Source organism: Stegodyphus dumicola, chromosome 10 (genome assembly GCF_044657685.1).
Source record: "Stegodyphus dumicola isolate Sdum_Otavi_A_Nest chromosome 10, ASM4465768v1".
NCBI classification, from domain to species: domain Eukaryota; kingdom Metazoa; phylum Arthropoda; class Arachnida; order Araneae; family Eresidae; genus Stegodyphus; species Stegodyphus dumicola.
The window spans coordinates 69,264,746-69,283,565 of record NC_140777.1 but is presented as its reverse complement, the minus strand read 5'-3'; the positions used below and the strand labels follow the sequence as shown (position 1 = coordinate 69,283,565).

Genomic DNA, 18,820 nt, shown 5'->3' with positions numbered 1-18,820 from the left:
GCCTTCATTTATTATTTAATCATGCTTAAACCTTTCTGGAATTTTTTCGAGGAAATAAGCGTTTAAGATTTACTTCGTAATGTTTAATACAGATATTTTGAGTTTTTATGTATTTTTGCCTTGTCGCGAAGTGAAAACTGAATTAATTGAATAAGAAATGCTCAATCGTCTGTGAAAACTGTTTCTTTTTTCTTTTGTTTGCTTAATTTCTTTTATACATCGTTCTAGCTTTATTATAATATTTGAATAGAACATGTGGCAACGATTAGATAATTCTTTAAATGATATAAATTTTGTGCATTCTGAGTTATAATATGAACGAAATATAATACTGTTAAGTGAACCTGTCGCCAGAGTGTCGCTATGGTAAACAAAGTGAATTTTAAAGAATGCATTTATTCTATTGTGGTTTATGCGGTGTCGGCGAAGTAGGTTTAATTTAATCTAATAAGTTTAAATGAAATACAAGAAAAAATGCTTATAATTTAATATTCCGTACAAGGAAGCCATGTGGTGTACACATTAGATTTTTTCTTTTTGCACAGTGTACATCTAAGAATCCGAAGAAATCCAAATCTCTAAGAATCCAAAAGAACTCACATCACATGATTTTCCCAATGAGCAACAAATGTGTCAGTCTACTTTATTTTTTCTTAAAATTATGATTTTATGTATCATTAAATGTATCGTTTTACTCAAGTTAATAAAGTTACAGGCCCCCAGCTGCACATTCTATTAATGAACTTAGAGTTGAAATTAATTAGAATTCATTTACATAAAGCAGAAATCAAAAATATATCTAAAATTGTTTTATATCAATTCTTATTCAATCAAAAACATTGGATAAATGTTACGTAATAAAATAGATAATTTATATTCGCTTTTTCTCGTGATATTAATATTTAATATCTCTTCTTTTTGTGGTTCGTTTCTGGTTGTTTTATAGTGTCTCATTTGTTTCGGATAATCACAAAATTACGGTAGAGTCATTCAGTTAAATAATTTGAGTTAATATGTTTCAACCTGATCTTAAGCTATGCTTATGAAAAGCTTTCAAATTGATTGAAAATCACACAAATATCTTCCTTACAGTAGCTCACATTTTCGAACACGCATTTCTCAGACGCGTTTTTATTCGTAAATATCAGTTATTCTATATTAAAGAAATGACTATATTTTCTTTCACATGTACTATTGATCATCATTTTTAAAAATTGCTTGTTTTGAAAAATATAATTCAAAATGTTTTTGACGAAAGAAATAATTTATTCAGAATGTTCTGTAAAGGACATCACATAAATATTCGGACACTTTGAACGAATAATATACAAGGTGTCCGAAAAGTCTTTCCCTGATTACATAAATTGATAACTCAGGCTAGAAGTAAGATACAAATATGAAACTGGTGTTTAATTGTTTACAAACTATCAAAGTTTTTTTCACACATCAGTAAACTTCCACATGAGCACCCTTGGTAGCACGTAGCACATCTAGGTGATATTCAATTTCCGTCCACACATTAGCCAACATCACTGGAGGGATCTATTCAACGACTGTGGTTATCCGTTGCCGCAGGGTTTCAAGATCTGGTACACGTGTTCGGTAGACCTCGTCCTTGACATAACCCCATAAAAAGAAGTCTAATGGGGTTATGTCAGGAGAGAGTGGAGGGCAAACCGTTGGCCCATCACAACCAATCCATCGCCCAGGAAAGGTCATATCGAGATAGGCACGGACGTCCCAAACCCCAATGACACTGTGCACCGTGTTGCTGAAAGAAGACATCATCGGAGTGATACTGAAGCAGCTGAGGAACAGCATACAGTTGCAACATGTCCAGATACACTGCAGATGTGATGGTAGCCTCAGCGAAGAAGAATAGCCCCCGATAATTCGATCGTGCAATAGCGCGCACCAAACATTCACCTTTGGACTGCCTCTGGTGCACTCCATGACCTCGCCAGGGGGTTGTGAACCCCCAAATGCGCACATTATGGCCATTCACTACTCCACGGACAAAAAAGGTCGCTTCGTCGGAAAAGGCAATTCGTCTGAGATAGCCATCCTTGTCCTCAATACGTGATAGCATTTCGACCGCAAAGTCATATCGACGTGTACTGTCAATGGGGAACAAGGCCTGAACGATTCGCGCTTTGTATGCACGAAACAATAAACGTTTGTGTGAAATGTCATGGAGAGAGCTTTTTGGTATCTGTAATTCACGTGAGGCCCTGCGCACCGATTTCTTCGGACTTCGCAGAAAAGACTGCCTCACAGCTTATACCCTGTCTGCTGAGGTTCTTGGTCGACCAGACCTCGGAAGGTCGGCAACCGATCCTGTGTCCTTGAACTTCTCATACCAGTCTTTAATGCTCTTGACATCAGGTGAATTCCTTCCAAATGTTGTCTGGAAGTGTCTGCACTGTGGGTGATGATCGTGTGTCATGGTACCACAGGACAAACTGTGCCTTCTCCTGATTGGTTAACATGGCTTCTTGGGCACTGCACCTCATCCACTACTTACGTACTGCGAACCTAAAACAGAAAAAAACTTTGATAGTTTGTAAACAATTCGACACAAGTTTCATATTTGTATCTTACTTCTAGCCTGAGTTATCAATTTTTGTAATCAGGGAAAGACTTTTCGGACACCCTGTATATTTAATGAAAATATGAAAATAATGGGACATTTTTCATATTTTCATATTTATTTCGCTGGATATTCTTCAGCTAAACACACACTTTTCATGCTCTTTGGCAGGAATTTATCTAATCTTTTCTTGTAAGAATGTTTAATTTTTTTCCTATTCCTCCATAAAAACTACTTTGAGAAAGCTCTTGAAGAAATATTGTGTTTTCTTATTTCGGAAAACCGGAAAATGAGGAATAGTTTTGATAATAGGACAGTTATATAATAACCACAAGAGAAAATTTTGAGTTTATGTTTTGGAAAGGAGAGCATGATTCACGGGAGTTGAAGCATGATTTCGAGAGGCAGGAAAACATCTCGAAATCATGCTTCAACTTCCGTGCAGCAGGCAATGCTGTTTTTGGATTCAGTTCTTGATTGGGCTTTCGCCACACAGTAGTTCGTTCATCAGACCCGAATATATTAAATTTCGTTTCGTCTGCAAATATAACACTGTTCCAGTGTAATAAATCTTTATTTAGCTTGGGTTTTGCGAACGTCAAGTGTATTTAGTTTTTTTTTTTTTTTTTTTTTTTTTTTTCTTGATAACGAAGCATTTTCTATTTACTGCCTACTTACCTTGTTCGAAAACAGATATAAGCAACTGTGGTATTACATTATTCTTGTTTTTTATATCCAAATATTTCTGATAATGCATTTTAAACGGCTAAACAAACAAAAATTCCATACCTTTTATGTTGAAATATTAAGTAAATAATGACAAAATATAGGGTGTGTATGCGTAAGAGGGGGTAGTTTATCAAGTGCATATGCACTCAAATCATTGTCACTGGAAATTGTTTTGAAATTGAATATTTGAAAACATCATTGATTTTTATGATATAGATAAGAAATTGCACAAATGACTTACGTCAAGTACAATAGTTTTAAGAATGCAACTGATATATGTTGTTTGTTTGCAAGTGCGATTCACGGTAATGAAGATAAAGAATGTAAACAGAATGCAGTTTTTAGTCTAACATATTTATTCTAACAATGACCTTTGAAAACTCACTTAAATTGCACTTTCAATTTCTCTGATTTTTCCTGCTTTTTTATGACCAAGTAAAAAGCAATATTTTGTGCCTTCTTTTGCAACTGCCTTGAAAAACTTATATAGGCAAAAAAAAAAAAAAAAAAGTTTAATTTTTTTTTTCCTTTTTACATGAATTATAAAATGTCCCAAAATCATAGCAAGTATGCTTGAAAACTATCATTCTGAAGCCAATCCTTAAATGTACGGATTTAGTGACTTTTTTAAAACGTGCTAGCTTAATGGCGTAAAGATTTTTAAAAAAGTCCTTAGAAGCATTGTTTTCAATTTCGAATTTGTTTATTATATATTTCATAATTATTATCTACTTCATAGCTTTCACTTTAACAAATTTTTGATTAAGAAACTCAACGATTTTAAAACGAGCAATGGCAACATTGTGCGGGGGGGGGGAGAAACATTTTTATCTCCAGCGCGCGAGACTGTCTATCGAAAATTCTAGAGATACGCTGTTCTTAAATTTTGTGATATTGCTCCTGAATTTAATTTTATGTGGTTTAAGTGCGAAGAACATGGTATTTAATAAATAAAAATAACACACAAAATGTTAAAAAAAATCCCTTAGGGCGTAATATAAAATCTGAAAGCTTTCGGATATAATTTATATATTTATTTATATTTTTATGTATTCATTTAATTTTTATTCATTCATGCATTTATATACATTTAATTAAAAGATGTTTTTATGAAACTCTGCACGCTTCCGGAAATAACTGCTGATGGTTATTTTTAAGTTTTTTTTTTTTTTTTTCCTTACTTTACTTTTATTGTTATTGGTATTATAATACCTATCCCACTTAAAGAACTTAAGACCTGGAACGGAAAACAATTATGGGAACGCATTGCTGTCGTAAAAACGTAAATTGTAATCTTCGGGTGACAAAAAAAAAGTTAGTTAATTTTTTAGATCTCTGTAACGAAATCGCTTTAAGGCTCTATAAAGGTCCCTTTAATTGGCATCATTCAAGCGTGACAGAGAAGATGAGAACGCGCTGTCAGGCGGAACTTCTCCGGCTGACGAACTTGACTATATTTTCATGTCAGATATGTATTCATTTGCATCCGAAAAGGTAAGGAGCTAGTTACCTTTTTATTATATAAAAATCAATGTGCAGAATTCTAATTAATTAGATAGCAAGAAAGGGATTAATTGCATGAGATCATGGAAAAATGGTTATTTCAAGTAGGAAAGTTCTTACTATTAAACTGTTAGTACACATTTAACATAGTAATTATTAGTATTCAACTGTAAAGCCAGTTCTATTTGTATTAAGAGGGTGGGGATTTCTCGTCTTAATACTTTATTTATTCTTGGTTAAGATTTTGAAGCTATTTGCCTTTATTAGAGTCTATTTACGATAAGAAATTTAGTACTTATATAACACGCATTTAAATTAGAATATTAAAACTTAAACTCTGAGTATAAAGTTTTTAAAAATTGGTGTTCTAAAATTAACTTCTAGGTTTAAAATGTTTCGATGATTAAAATCATAGTTTTTTAATCAACCAGGCATATTGATATGGTTCTACACAATTTGAATTTTAATGTTTTAAATGACTGTTAAAAGTTCCAAATAATATATCTTTGCTCCACTAGTTCTTAAATAAACTAAGGAAATATTTTTATAAAGATTTAATCTTGCTTAATTAAAGATCTTTAATTTACACAAAATTCCCATATTTCATAAAAATTTAGGAATTTCGTATGAATAATTTAATTGATAAAGTGTAATTGGTATTCAAAGAATAATTGGTATTCCTAAATTAAATGACGTTTATAAACTTACAAATGTTTTTATTAAATTTTTAGGAAATTTATGTCGTATAAAATCATATTTTATAAAAATCTAGAATAATATTGCTATTTGGTACCGAAATGTACAAAAATGCATTTTATAAAATTTATGTAAAGAACAAAATGCAAACATGCTTTCTCATTGCGACCTACAAGATAAAATGTTCTTTACATCTGAAGATAAATTTTGTATTGCTTCTGAAACCGAAAATTGCTATATGCTCGCTCAATAGCATCTCTGTCAATGGCATCCTCTGTCACCCTCTAAACTTGACAAAATTGTCAGGTTCAACATTTGTAAAAATTAATTTCGAAGCAAAAAAAAAGTCCATGCTTTCGGGTGAAACGCTGCTTGTTGTCTACTTCAAGGTTTACTTGTACATAAGTATTTGAGTCCGATAGATGCATTAGATCTAGACTTCTTATTAATTCAGTTCTAAATTTTTGTAACAATTCCAGTGTTATTTGAATTATATACTATATTATATTCTAATATGCTAGAAAAACGCTGAAAGTTGAATTTTTAATTTCCAAACATTTTTAAAGCCAGTTTGTGCACCGTAAAGAAATGAGTTAAAGAATTAGAATTGGATTTATAAGGCAAGATATTAAATCTTTTCACTCTAAAGACCGTGTTTTATATACTATTTTGTTTTCTTCTTATCTGTGAAATTTAATTCCCACTGACCCGAAGCAAAGTATGCTGAGAAGATGATTTGTTTGCAGTTAATATTACAGAAAATTTGAGCAAGCTACTTGTGTTTACAGTTAAGCCATCCAGATTATGGATTATAATAATAGATAATTCTGATTTTTTTCGACACATGCTGTACCATAAAATTGATGAAACTGGTGTGGTTTCCAAAGGCATTTTGATTTTTCAGAAATTAAATTACCTTATACGTATATTTTGTTTTAATGTCTTCAGTCTTTTATTTATTATTTTATTTATTTATTCAAATAGCAGTATTCAAATAGATATTAACGTTTCAGCATTAGAAAAGGAAATAGATTTGAATACTTTTTGTTGCACTTAATTCTATTAATATAGCTGTGGAAAACGGAAATTCAATTTTATTAAAACTTATATGAAAAAATTCTGCAATAAAAAATTTAAAGGTTTCAGATTTGAACAGTGGCCCGAAAGATTTTGTTAAGGCTTTTATGCCCTCGCTGAGCTCGTAGTCTATCAATCTGCTGTTACACTCACTTTACTGACACATTTGTTTGGCCTTTTTACCTTTACTATTAAGCATCATTTTCTTTGCACTTACGCAATATGCAATCAGCGTTAAGTGTTAGCATACATTTTTTTAACCCATCAGTTTATCTCTTCAGTATTCAGTTTTCTTACTAAGATGGCTTTACAAAACTTTTCTTCGCCTTTTTATAAATAACGTTTTCTGTGTTTACTTTACTTATTAAATATCACACTTAACATTATGCCACTTAACATTCAACTCAACAGCAGAATCACGAAATATTTAAAAACAGCATATCTTAAGAATTCTCGCTAGACAGTCTCGCGCGCTGGAAAGAAAAATGTTTTTTTTTTTTTTTTTCTTTTTTTTTTCCCCCTCTGTACAGTGTTGCCATTGCTGTCTTTGAAATTGCTGAAATTTTTTAATGAAGTGTTTTACAAAATATAAAATTGATAATAAAACAAAAATTCAAAATTCTGGCTTCCAGGTGCCCCTGTTCAGGTGGAGAACTACGTTATTCAAAATTTGATAGCTCTAGGGACTATTTACTACGAGAAACATACATGCATTCATGCAGATTCTTCGTTATTTAATTTCTTTAGATAGAATGCAGGGCGATAATACTTCGGATAGAACGGAATTTTTTTTTTTTATTTGAATAACTGTAGTTAATGTTATTTCTGATTTTTCCTTATAATCACTGGATTTATTCGGCCATTCGACGTAACAGAATTGTTGGAAGTAAAAGATAGATTATTCAACGTTGAATAACGATTCTCAGTTGAATAATTGAGAACAAAAAGATGATTTTTTTTTAAATTAAGTTTTTGCTTGAAACTCATAAAAGAATTAATGGACTAAAATGAGGAAATAATTTATTCTATAGTTTGATAGGAACAAGAGATTAAATCATTCTCATAATGATTATAAATTTACCAAGGGCGCCTTTCGCTTTTATTATTCACAATATAAAACTATACATGAATTTTGTAAAGATAATTATTTAATCTCTTTCTCCCACTGAATTACGTGATATATAATTAATCTCTTTTTAGTTTGTTAATAATTAATCTCTTTTTAGTTTGTTAATTGTTTCACGAGTATTAATTGAAAGTTTATTTTACAATTTTTTTTAATTTGATTTTGTTTTCGGAGAATATATAATTTATTTTCTCTAACCTCTGAATTTTTGTTTGGAAATTTGCTCAAAACCTGCTCATGATTTTGTTAAAGAACAGGTTGATGGATCTTCGAAAAACTAATTCTAAAAAATTAATATTTTTTAACACGTAAGATTTTTTTTTGTACAATATATGAACAGATTCATCAAAGCTGAACAAAAAAAGATACTTTAATAAGCAAATATAAAAAATAACTTTCAAAATTGACATTTTCATTTAAAAAATCAACTTGACGTGGCAAAAGCTTTCCTTAAAGGTACCATTTTTAAGACATTTTAGAAATTTCAGGATATTGTAATGATGGAATGAAAACGCGTTCCAACAAAACGCATCTGTGAAACATGCCAAAACCTAATGAAAGTTTTTCGATGCTATACACTGATGTATGGCATCACAAAGAATGGGGACAGAAGGCTAAATTTTAATAAAGTTATTAGCTTCAGATCTCAGCTTTTTAAGAATGCAGTCATAAAACTCATTGATGAATTATGTTTAACTTTTGATGACATTAAATTCCTTTCAGTTGAAGTATTTCAGTTACTAAATTTCAAATTTTATAATCAAATATTCTATTTTCAGATGGCTTACGAAACTAGGAATGTAGTACTAGATTGGCTGATAGCTCTCGCCTTAGATTACCGGTTTCAGATGATTAGCATCCCTTTGTTTTTAATCCATTGGTCATGGAGGTTACCTAAGCCGAAAAAGGGAGCAGGAAACAAATCAGTTGTTGTTACAGGTAAATCGGATAGTAACATATAATATTATTTGCTCTCTGACAATTTTATATCTATATCTATCTACCTATACATATATATATGTACTATCTGGATATATACTCGGCGAAATGCGTAATGGTATTTAGCCTATTTCGTAGAACAGTTTTTTTCCCTTGAAAACCCAACTGAGAGTACGAGTGGGCTAATATACCATTTTTCCGCTATTTAATTATTGTTTTTGTAGCTAGTTTTTTATGCTTTTTGAGTCTTTTTTATATTTATTATTTTTTTAATTTTTATGTATTGGCATATTATATATTGGCAATTTTAATTTTAATTTTTTATGTATAGGCATTTTATATATTGACATTTATAATCCATGTTTTTTGTAACTTCCTAATATATATATATTTTTTTTTCCGTCCATCTTTTTTTCATGTGAGTTAACTTTTCACATTACACAACGGTCAGATTCATTAATATTTTTCGTGCAATAGCAAGTCTTCCAGCACTAAAATTTGGCAGTTTATCGCGCTTATACAGTTTTTCCAGTTTTACCAGGCAAATTTATTATTATTTATGTAGTACTATGTTACAACATTTCGTGGAGCTACAGCTCCTGGTAACTTTTTAGCAAGGTTGCTGCAATGTTCCTACCTACTACTATTCTTTCAAATCTTTTTGCAGCATTATGCGCAAAAGTTTTTGAGACCAGATAAGTCTTTCGTCTAATTACCAGTTCACTTTACATTTTCTTTTTCAATTAATATATACACATATATATATATACTATCTACCTATACATACATATATATATATATATATTTCTACTGGATATAAAATTTTAATTAATTTTACAGTAATCTGAGTAGGAAATATTTAAAGATCATATCTACACTAACTGATTTTCACATTTAAAGAAATTTCCATCCCTAATTGTTATATCAGTTATCAGTATATCATTGGGGTCTTTTAGGAGACCCAATCGCCACTGTAGAGACATTAGGTAATTTTTGGAAGCAGAAGAGATAAAAAATTAGCAACGCCTTCGCTGGGACTCTGAAATACCGGCCACGGACCTCTGAAATACCGGCTCAGTGAGCTGACCACTACACCACGAAGGCACGCTAGAAAGGCAGGAGAAATACCTTACAATATCAGTTTTCATGTGTACATCAAAATATTATAAAGAAATAGAATTATTAAAAGTTTGGGTTAATCTTTGGATTATGGTAACTTGGCGATTTTTTAGCGAAACTTTGGCGACCAACCCTGCTACAGCAACCTGATAGTTTTTTTTTTTTTTTTTTTTTTTTTTTTTTTTTTTTTTTTTAACTCAACATTTTTTGCCAACAATCTGCTAGCCGAATTACGCTTATGCTAGAACTCTTATGGAACAAAAGTGCTTAATCATGACGAAGATTAGGTGCGAAATTGGGAGAAAGTGCAGAATCGCAAACTGCTTGCCGCGTTTTTAAGAATTGAACATAGATAGTGAAAATACTTAATTATTCAATACCTTGTTGAGGATTTATTTCACACGATCATTTGCGCAAGAGACTTCCACAAAAATTTGGTGGCAGTGAAATACGTTCTATTTTGCAAAGACATGAAATTTCAGAGCTGAAAACGATAAACAAGCTGAAATTTTAAAAGGCGTTTCCTTCGACGTGCTTAGGCGGAAAAAAATTCTGAAAGCTTAGAGATTTTCTATTACGCTCAAAGAGACGTTTTCTGTGCTATCTCTATTTACTTAATATCAAGTTATTTGCACTTAAAACCTAAAATATTTGGCTGCAACAATCCATGTACACGTCGACCTATTTTCACTTAAAAAAAACATCCCAGACTTGCAAAAAAATGGCATTGCGCACACTCTTAACTTTATCCATGTACACTGCTAAACTCATAGCTAGTAACCTTTATCGCCTTACCAAAATGTCGCCAAACTACCTGTTACCATATTCCAAAGATTAGCCAAAGTTTGTCTAGAGGTTTTTATAATGCAGGGTTATTTAAAATGGTTGACTTGATTTCAAATGGTTTTATTAAGTATGAAAACATAGGAAAACAGGTACATTAAATAAGAGAGGAAACTGCCGAAGGTTTGCTTGCAAATGCTTTATGGAACTTTCTTTAGTTATACGAGCATATCAAAATAACAATCAAATATTTTCCACAATACTCCAGCGTATCACTTATTACTGGATTCTCAGCGGCAATAATGCGGGATTTCAAATCATATTTTACGGTCAAATGTGTAATGACGCAACATTATAACTTCCTTACCGCTACCTGGCAACGGCAAAAACGTTACGATCGAAGGTGCACTTCCTTAGCAATACGACAAATTATTTCGAATTACCGACACCATTTAGGAATGATGTCTCTAGGAAATAGTGTATGACTTATACGATGTCAATAAAACTTATTTGAAATAGGTAAAAACCAACAACAAAGGAAAAAGCTGCAGCCGGAAAATTTCAGATTACGTCTAAATCACGAAAGGTTTACATTTAAAAAGATTATAAAAACGTTTAAAAATATGAAATTTTAAGATCAGTAAAAAATTGCTACATATTTAGTTCAACTTGATACCTAAAATATACTTAAGCCGTTACAAAAAGCCTTGTTTACGAATTAATACCAAAGAAATTTAAAAATACGAAATCTTATATTTAAAATAAGCTGTTCTAAATGGCAAAACCAAATGGTAGGAAAAATCGTTTTTGATATGATTTCACTGCATATTAATGTCATGTAGAGACATAGTGCATTTATTTAATAGTGAAAATACTTAATTATTCAATACCTTGTTGTGGATTTATTTCACACGATCATTTGCGCGAGAGACTTCCACAAAAATTTGGTGGCAGTGAAATACGTTCTATTTTGCAAAGACATGAAATTTCAGAGCTGAAAACGATACACAAGTTGAAATTTTAAAAGGCGTTTCCTTCGACGTGTTTAGGCGGAAAAAAAATTCTGAAAGCTTGGAGATTTTCTATTACGCTCAAAGAGACGTTTTCTGTGCTATCTCTATTTACTTAATATCAAGTTCTTTGCACTTCACTTAAAACCTAAAATTCAGTTCAACAGCAATACCACAAAATAATTTAAAAAGAGCACATCTCTAGAATTTCCGATACACAGGGTCCCTGCTGAAGGTAAAAATAGTTTTTTTCCCGTACAGTGTTATAATTGCTCGCTTTAAAATCGTTTTATAACTAAAAAATTCGTTAAAGATTTACAAAATATGAAATAGATAATTAAACAAATTCAGTTTCCAAATTTGGGCTTCCAGATTCCCATATTCTAGTGGAGGACTACGTTATTCAAAATTTGATGTCTCTCGGTACCGTTGTTTTCTCCACAGTGCGGGAAACATACACCCATTCATGCAGATTCTTCGTTATTTAATTTCTTTAATTATAATGCAGAGTTCTAATATTTGGTTGCAACAATTTGAAAAATGTATAAACATTAGGTTATTTTGAAGCGGGAGCGATGAAAGATGAGCTACGCCCTCGCCGAGACTCGAACCCCGGACCTCTCGAATACGCGCCGAGCGTGCTGACCACTACATCACGAAGACATTTTTTTAGCCCGAAGGGACAAATTGCCCCTTTGGGCTAAAAAAAGAAAGGAAGACAGCTGAAAAATGACAGCACAGGAGAAGCTTTTTGCTGTGAAGTTGCTTTTTATCGTGGACCAAATGAACACTATTATCTATTTGTGACATCCTAAAATCTGAAAATTTCAGTTTTCATCTCATACATATCATAATAATATAAGTTAATTCATTCTGCACAAGTGAAATCCGGTCAATTATTTTGAATAAGCCTGAGTACATCGTGTATTTGGAGAAAATCTTGAAGCTGAGATAGAGGTTTGTGTGATGTTTAAAAAAATGCAGAATTTTAATAAATAATTTACAAACTTTTGCTTTACCTAGGTTGTGATTCTGGCATGGGTCACCGCTTGGCCAAGAGATTTGACGAACTGGGAATGCACGTGTTTGCAGGCTGTCTAAATCCATCAGGACAAGGAGCGCGCAGTTTGAAAGAATGCTGCTCCTCTCGTCTTCATATCCTGCCGATGGACATCACAAACGATGACCAAGTCAAAGAAGCTGTAGCCTACGTTAAAGCTAACATACCGCACGGAGAAAAAGGTTAGTTCTTAATTATATATTTTTCAGCTTTCCTATTGGTGGAGAGAAACATTGAACCATTTTGCAGTTCGGAACAATATATCTGTTACTTGGCGGAAAAGTGAAGCAATGTCCAAGTCAATAAGTTCAGCAGCATCAGATGTACTTCCAAATGTAAAAAAAAATCTGATGCGTACACCACATGACTTCTTGTACGTAATAACGTAATATTAAATTGTACGCATGTTTTCCCTGCATTTCATTTAAACGTATTGAATTGAATTAAATCTACTTCGATACCGGATAAACCACAACAGAAAAAATACTCTTTTTAAAATTCCGTTTATTTATTTACTATAGAGATAGTCTGGAGCTAGATTCACTTAACAGCGTTACATCTCATTCATTTTGTAACTCAGAATGAAAAAAATAAAAATAAAAAAAATAAAAATGTCGTCTGAAGACTTAACAGCGTTATATCTCATTCATTTTGTAACTCAGAATGAAAAAATAAAAATAAAAAAAAATAAAAATATCGTCTGAAGACTTAACAGCGTTACATCTCATTCATTTTGTAACTCAGAATGAAAAAATAAAAATAAAAATAAAAATAAAAAAAATATCGTCTGAAGACTTAACAGCGTTACATCTCATTCATTTTGTAACTCAGAATGAAAAAATAAAAATAAAAATAAAAATAAATATCGTCTGAAGAATTATCTAATCGTTGCCACATGTTCTATTCAAATACAATAATAAATCTAAAACGGTATATAAAAGGAATTCAACAAATAAAAATAAACAATTTTTCACAGACGATTCAGCGCTGCTTACCTAATGCGCATGCGCTACTCGTAAACTTTCTCCTCTGTCCGAAACAGACTAGACACAGTATTTTCTGCTAGTATGAAACACTTATTTCCTCGAATTTCATTAGGGATGCATTTCTCATTCAATTTAGTTCTCACTGACCGGAAAGGCAAAAATAATAAATACACAAAGTATCTTCATTAAAAATTTAAAGATATAGGAAAAACTGAATTAATTTGTTGTGGACGCTATGCTGAATCAATATATGGAATAATTTAATAACTTAAATGTTAATTTCAGAACGGATTAAGCATAATTTAATTCGCCATAATAAAATAAGTCGTTACTTTGTTGTTGCGAAGCTTACTTTCTCTAGATTGGCAACAAATCTTTATTCTGCTAAGTTTCAAATGTAAACAAATATGGGTTCTATGGCAAAAAAAAAAAAAAAAAAAAAAAAAAAAAAAAAAAAAATTATGCTTACCCGCACTTAAATAACTTTTAAATTGTTGATAATTCTACAACTATAACATGCAGGTTAACTAAAGGCATAAAAACTTTAACCAGAAGATAAGAACAACATAATTCAAGCATTCACTTTTAAAACAAAAAATGCACAATTTACAAATATATGAGAATAAAGAAACTGAGCTCATTCAGCCGAGTAACATAGTGGATATATCTATATATCTACATATATTTATATACTTTTGGTGCGGCCGATTCATCCAAAATAGGAGGTGCACATCTACATAGCAGTCCAATATGGAAAATTTTAACTTTCTGAATCTACTTGTTTTTCAATTATGCGAGTTACATACATATACATACGTACGTACGTACAGACGCCACGAAAAAAATGTCTTCAGAATCCATTTTAAATCAGTTTATAACTTTTTTAGGGAAAGGTATGCTTTGTTTTGTCCTTGCGTACAGATGTTACGCAAAAACATCGTTAAATTGCGTTCGATAGCGGTCAAAATGGATATTTTCATTGAAATATGATACCCGAAATTTTTCGCGATGACAATACTTCGTACAAGGAAGCAAAAAAGAAGATAATTAAAATTGTTCATTTGAAAAACGTTTGTAATCGGAAAGCCTGCGTGAAAAATGTTCCAAATAAATAAATGAATAAAAACAATTATGCAATGAATGAAGAATTCTGTAATTATAAAAATCAAGTATAGAGAATGAATAACTCCAAGACAGTGCTTTGTCTTTATTCATTATATGAAAATTTCAGTGTTAATCTGCAACTTACTCGTAAGTTATAGCTGAGGATTTTTTGACAATGGCATGGATTGATCAAAGTATAGCAATTTTAGAGTTGATGTCGAACTTGGCGTTGTCTGCTTTAATAGCCACCAAAATCATATACATAAATACATAGTCACCAGTCGGAACTTTAAAATTATATCGATATAATAAATATTGAGTAATCTTTCTTTGATTTTATGACTACATTCATACAGGAAAGCAAATAAAAAGCACAATAAAATAAACCAAAAGTTTTGTGGAGCGGAAAAATATACTTATTTGAAGAAATTACTGTGAAGGATGAAGTGAACCTTACCGTAAAAAATAGTAATCAAAATATAAAAAGAAAAAAAGGAAAAAAACAAGAACTTAGAAAGATCACCCCGAAAAAAAAATCAGAAAAGAAGCAGAAAAATGAAAAAAACTTTTAAATGAATAACGTGAAGGCGGCAATGAGGTTTGGCTTGAGTGCGTTTTGGGGGACAACTTAGTTATGTTTTATTTCAGAAAGGTTTGAACTGTCTATAAGTATTAAATATTTCAGTCTCATTAGCTAGAAATTGAACATTTTGTTTGTTTATAGGCTTGTATTGCTTGATCAACAATGCTGGAGTGCTCTCTTACACAGCGTTTGACTTAATGACGCAAGAAATGTGCGAAGAAGTAGTAGGAGTTAATCTTCTGGGGACAATAAGAGTTACCAAATATTTTCTACCTCTCATCGCTGCAGCTTCAGGTATGGTTTTATCTCGCAAAATCACACTCATTATACTGAGCTATTTATAGTTTCTTGAAACATTTTTTAAAATTCTTAGTAAATAACTACCAAATTTCCTTATAAAGGTAAATTCGTTATTTTTTTAAAAACTATTAAATTGAAATAAGGAACTAGATAAGGTTTACGTTCAAAAGGAAATAGCCAATGCATATGTTAAATCAAAGCTGAGATTAAGCATAGGCTCCTTTACAGATTTGATCAAAATACCTTGTTCTTCTCCTCTGCTTTGCCATTGTTAAGTAAACCAATCCAATCTAGAGATGCTCTGAAAACCAGGCATAGTACACTATCTACCAATTAGTATTTAGACACCTGTTATGGAAAAGAAAAACAAAATTTATTCATATTCAATAGCTGGTAAAGCCTCTACCAGCGCCAGTTACATCCTCAACCATCCGGAGCATCCTTTCCACAAGTCCTTATAAGACGACTATTAGAATTTTCTTCCACTCGGCTAGGAAAAGTAATTTAAGTTCCTTTACCAATATTGAACTGTTGTTGCACCCCCTAATTCGGCGATCTAACTCGTCTTAGAGATTCTCGATATCGTTTAGGCCTGGGCTTTGAGAAGTTCAGTCCATTCGGTTAGCTCCAGTATCACCATACCAACCCATGGTGGACCTAGTAGCATGCCAGCTGGCGATGTCGTCTTAAAAGTAACGTGTCCAACCCGTAAAACTGCCACAACATATGAAGCACGCTATCGTCCAAAATAGTGGATTAGGCGTCGGTGTTGAGTTTACCATGAATTTGGACCAAGGCATCAGTCCATACCAGGAGAAACTCCCCCAGATTATAATTTCATCTCTTCCTAAGTTTACTGTGAGCACAGTACATTCTGGCAGGAGGCTTTCTCCAAGCATACGCCAGTCCAGACCTTGCAATCCAAACAGTAGAGGGTAAACCTTGATTCGTTGCTCCAGAGAACTCGTTTCCGTTGATCAATGGTTCACTGTCGGCGTGCTTTAAACCACATTAACCGAGAAGCGCGGTTGGACTTTGTGACAAGAGGCTTCTGGCAACATTTCGACCATGAAAACCAAGCAGATGTGCTTTCTGAGGAATAATATTCATCGAAACAATACTCCTGGTTGCCTGTTAAACTCCTGGAGTATGTGGGCCATTGGCTGGGTGTGGTTCTTCCGAATTTCTCTAGACAGCACCCAGCTGTCCCTATCTCAAAGTTTCTCGGGTTTGCTGACTCGAAGAATCACCGCTGATCTCCCGCTTCTAAATCATGCAGGCCACTGTCGAATTTAGGTAATTCAACTCACTAGATATGCCCCTTAAGGAACGGCCATTTTTGTGATACCCGACGATTACACCTTTCACGAAATCAGATAACTTTGCACTTAGTGGCATCTTGCATGCCACTAATGTGAATATTATTTCCTAGACCTAGACGATATTTAATGGTAGAGGGCGCGATCTAAATCAGGACTACAGATATCGACATTCGCATGGGTGTCCAAATACTTATTGGCACATAGTTATTATTATAAAGATTTGTATGTTTTTAATTCATTGCATAAATGAAATAATTTTGCTTCACAGATACTGATTTTTTTTTTTTTTTTTTTTTTTTTTTTTTTTGTTCTTTCCCTAATCTCCAGGTCGTATAGTGACGATCACCAGCATCTTAGCTCGACTGCCTTGTCCTCGCGTAGCTGTGTATGCTGCCACGAAACATGCCTTAAACGGTTTCTTTTCTTCTCTCAGATATGAGTTGGCTGATATCGGGGTACATGTTGCCACTGTTGAACCTGGCGATTTTTCCACAACCACAGATATCATGCAGGTAAATAATAACTCTTTATCTCCCTGGAGCTTAAAGAAATTCCTAGTTCTGACAGAACTGCGTATTGCTTGCATTTTAATTTTGCCTTTTTGAATCAGAAAGCTAGTTATAAATCAGAAAAGATGTTATAATATCTTTCTATAGTTGTTAGTTTAAACTATAAAATATTTATTGCTGTTTATTAAAGTCATGTCAAATATTATTATTAACCAGATTAGCAGAGTTAAAAAAGTTTACACTGAAATAGAAGCATCAAAAGTTCTAGGTCTCATCAAAATTTTGAAAGAAAATAAAATTGCTATAAAATTCATTAACAGAATTTTTAAAAAGTCTGGAGCAGTCTACACCCTATAATACCTTTTAACAGTATGAATTTTTATCTGAAAGCTCTGAAAGGGATAAAGAAGGATGTTTTAGAGAGTTTATAGGATTTTATTTTTTATTATTATTTTCTTTGTTTATTTTTATTTTTTCTCTTAATTACTATTCTGTTTTTTAAATAAGGACCTTCTGTATTCGAAGCTGTAATGATAAACCCACTTTCTACTTTCCTAACAGTTCCTTTACTTCCTTTTTCAAGCTTTCCTTTATCTTTTTCTCTAATTTTAAATAAAAAATTCAATTTTAGGATTTTTTCTTTTCATTTCTAGAAAAGAATTATTAAAAACATTTTGACCACGTTTTGAGCACCCTTTTTGAGTCTACTTTTTAAAGAATAACTGATCTTAAAATTTAATTAAAGTTTCACACAAAATGATATTCTTTATTCCCATTTTGTTTTAAAAGAGTCAATTTGCTTAAATTTCATTTTATTTAGTAAAGCAATCTTTTTCTTTTTCAAATTAAAATTTTAATAGAAGTATTAAAAAAATTTTCTTTTGGTTTCAAAATTCTATCTTTTGTTCCAATTTTTAGCCCTTTGAAGATTACTTTCTGGCTAAGATATTTTAGTTTCGCCAATGAAGCCAAAATGGGAAACCTAAACGTCACTACTGAGATGATCTTATTGATATTTCGATTATGTTCTAAATGAAAGTGCTCGAAGTTATTAATTACTTCTTGTGAGTTAACGAATTGAAAGTTTTCATGCCGCTTATATAAGCTTTTTAAATGCGCGAGAATTTTCTGGTATTTTCTCGAAGTCAAAAAGAGATATTTATTTATTAAATGTTAAATGCACGTGCACTTGTATTTTTTTATTTTCCAGCTTCGCTTTCTCATAATATTCGTCACGCACTGCACAGCACTGCACGGGGAATAAAACGATTTAGTTTATAATTCTACTAACATTAGCTAGTATTTAAATACCAAATCTGTAACAATATATATATATGAGAGGTGAGAGAGAAAGGATCACAATTTTTTATTTAAAACAAAATTA

General features: G+C 32.0%; 1 protein-coding gene across 2 annotated transcripts in view; it reads left to right on the top strand.

Annotated features, from left to right (window-relative positions):
- Positions 1–18,820, top strand: part of LOC118182570 (dehydrogenase/reductase SDR family member 9-like) — a 43,620-nt gene that overhangs the window by 23,522 nt on the left and 1,278 nt on the right. Inside the window, exons 1-5 of one of the 2 annotated variants that reach the window (XM_035351941.2) lie at positions 4,795–4,813; positions 8,501–8,660; positions 12,596–12,814; positions 15,447–15,599; positions 17,255–17,439. In XM_035351941.2, the coding sequence (XP_035207832.2) occupies positions 8,501–8,660; positions 12,596–12,814; positions 15,447–15,599; positions 17,255–17,439 (717 nt within the window). In that variant the 5' untranslated portion in view covers positions 4,795–4,813. Of the gene's footprint in view, positions 1–4,794; positions 4,814–8,500; positions 8,661–12,595; positions 12,815–15,446; positions 15,600–17,254; positions 17,440–18,820 lie in introns of those variants that run through there. The other variant, XM_035351942.2, reaches the window with a different exon arrangement.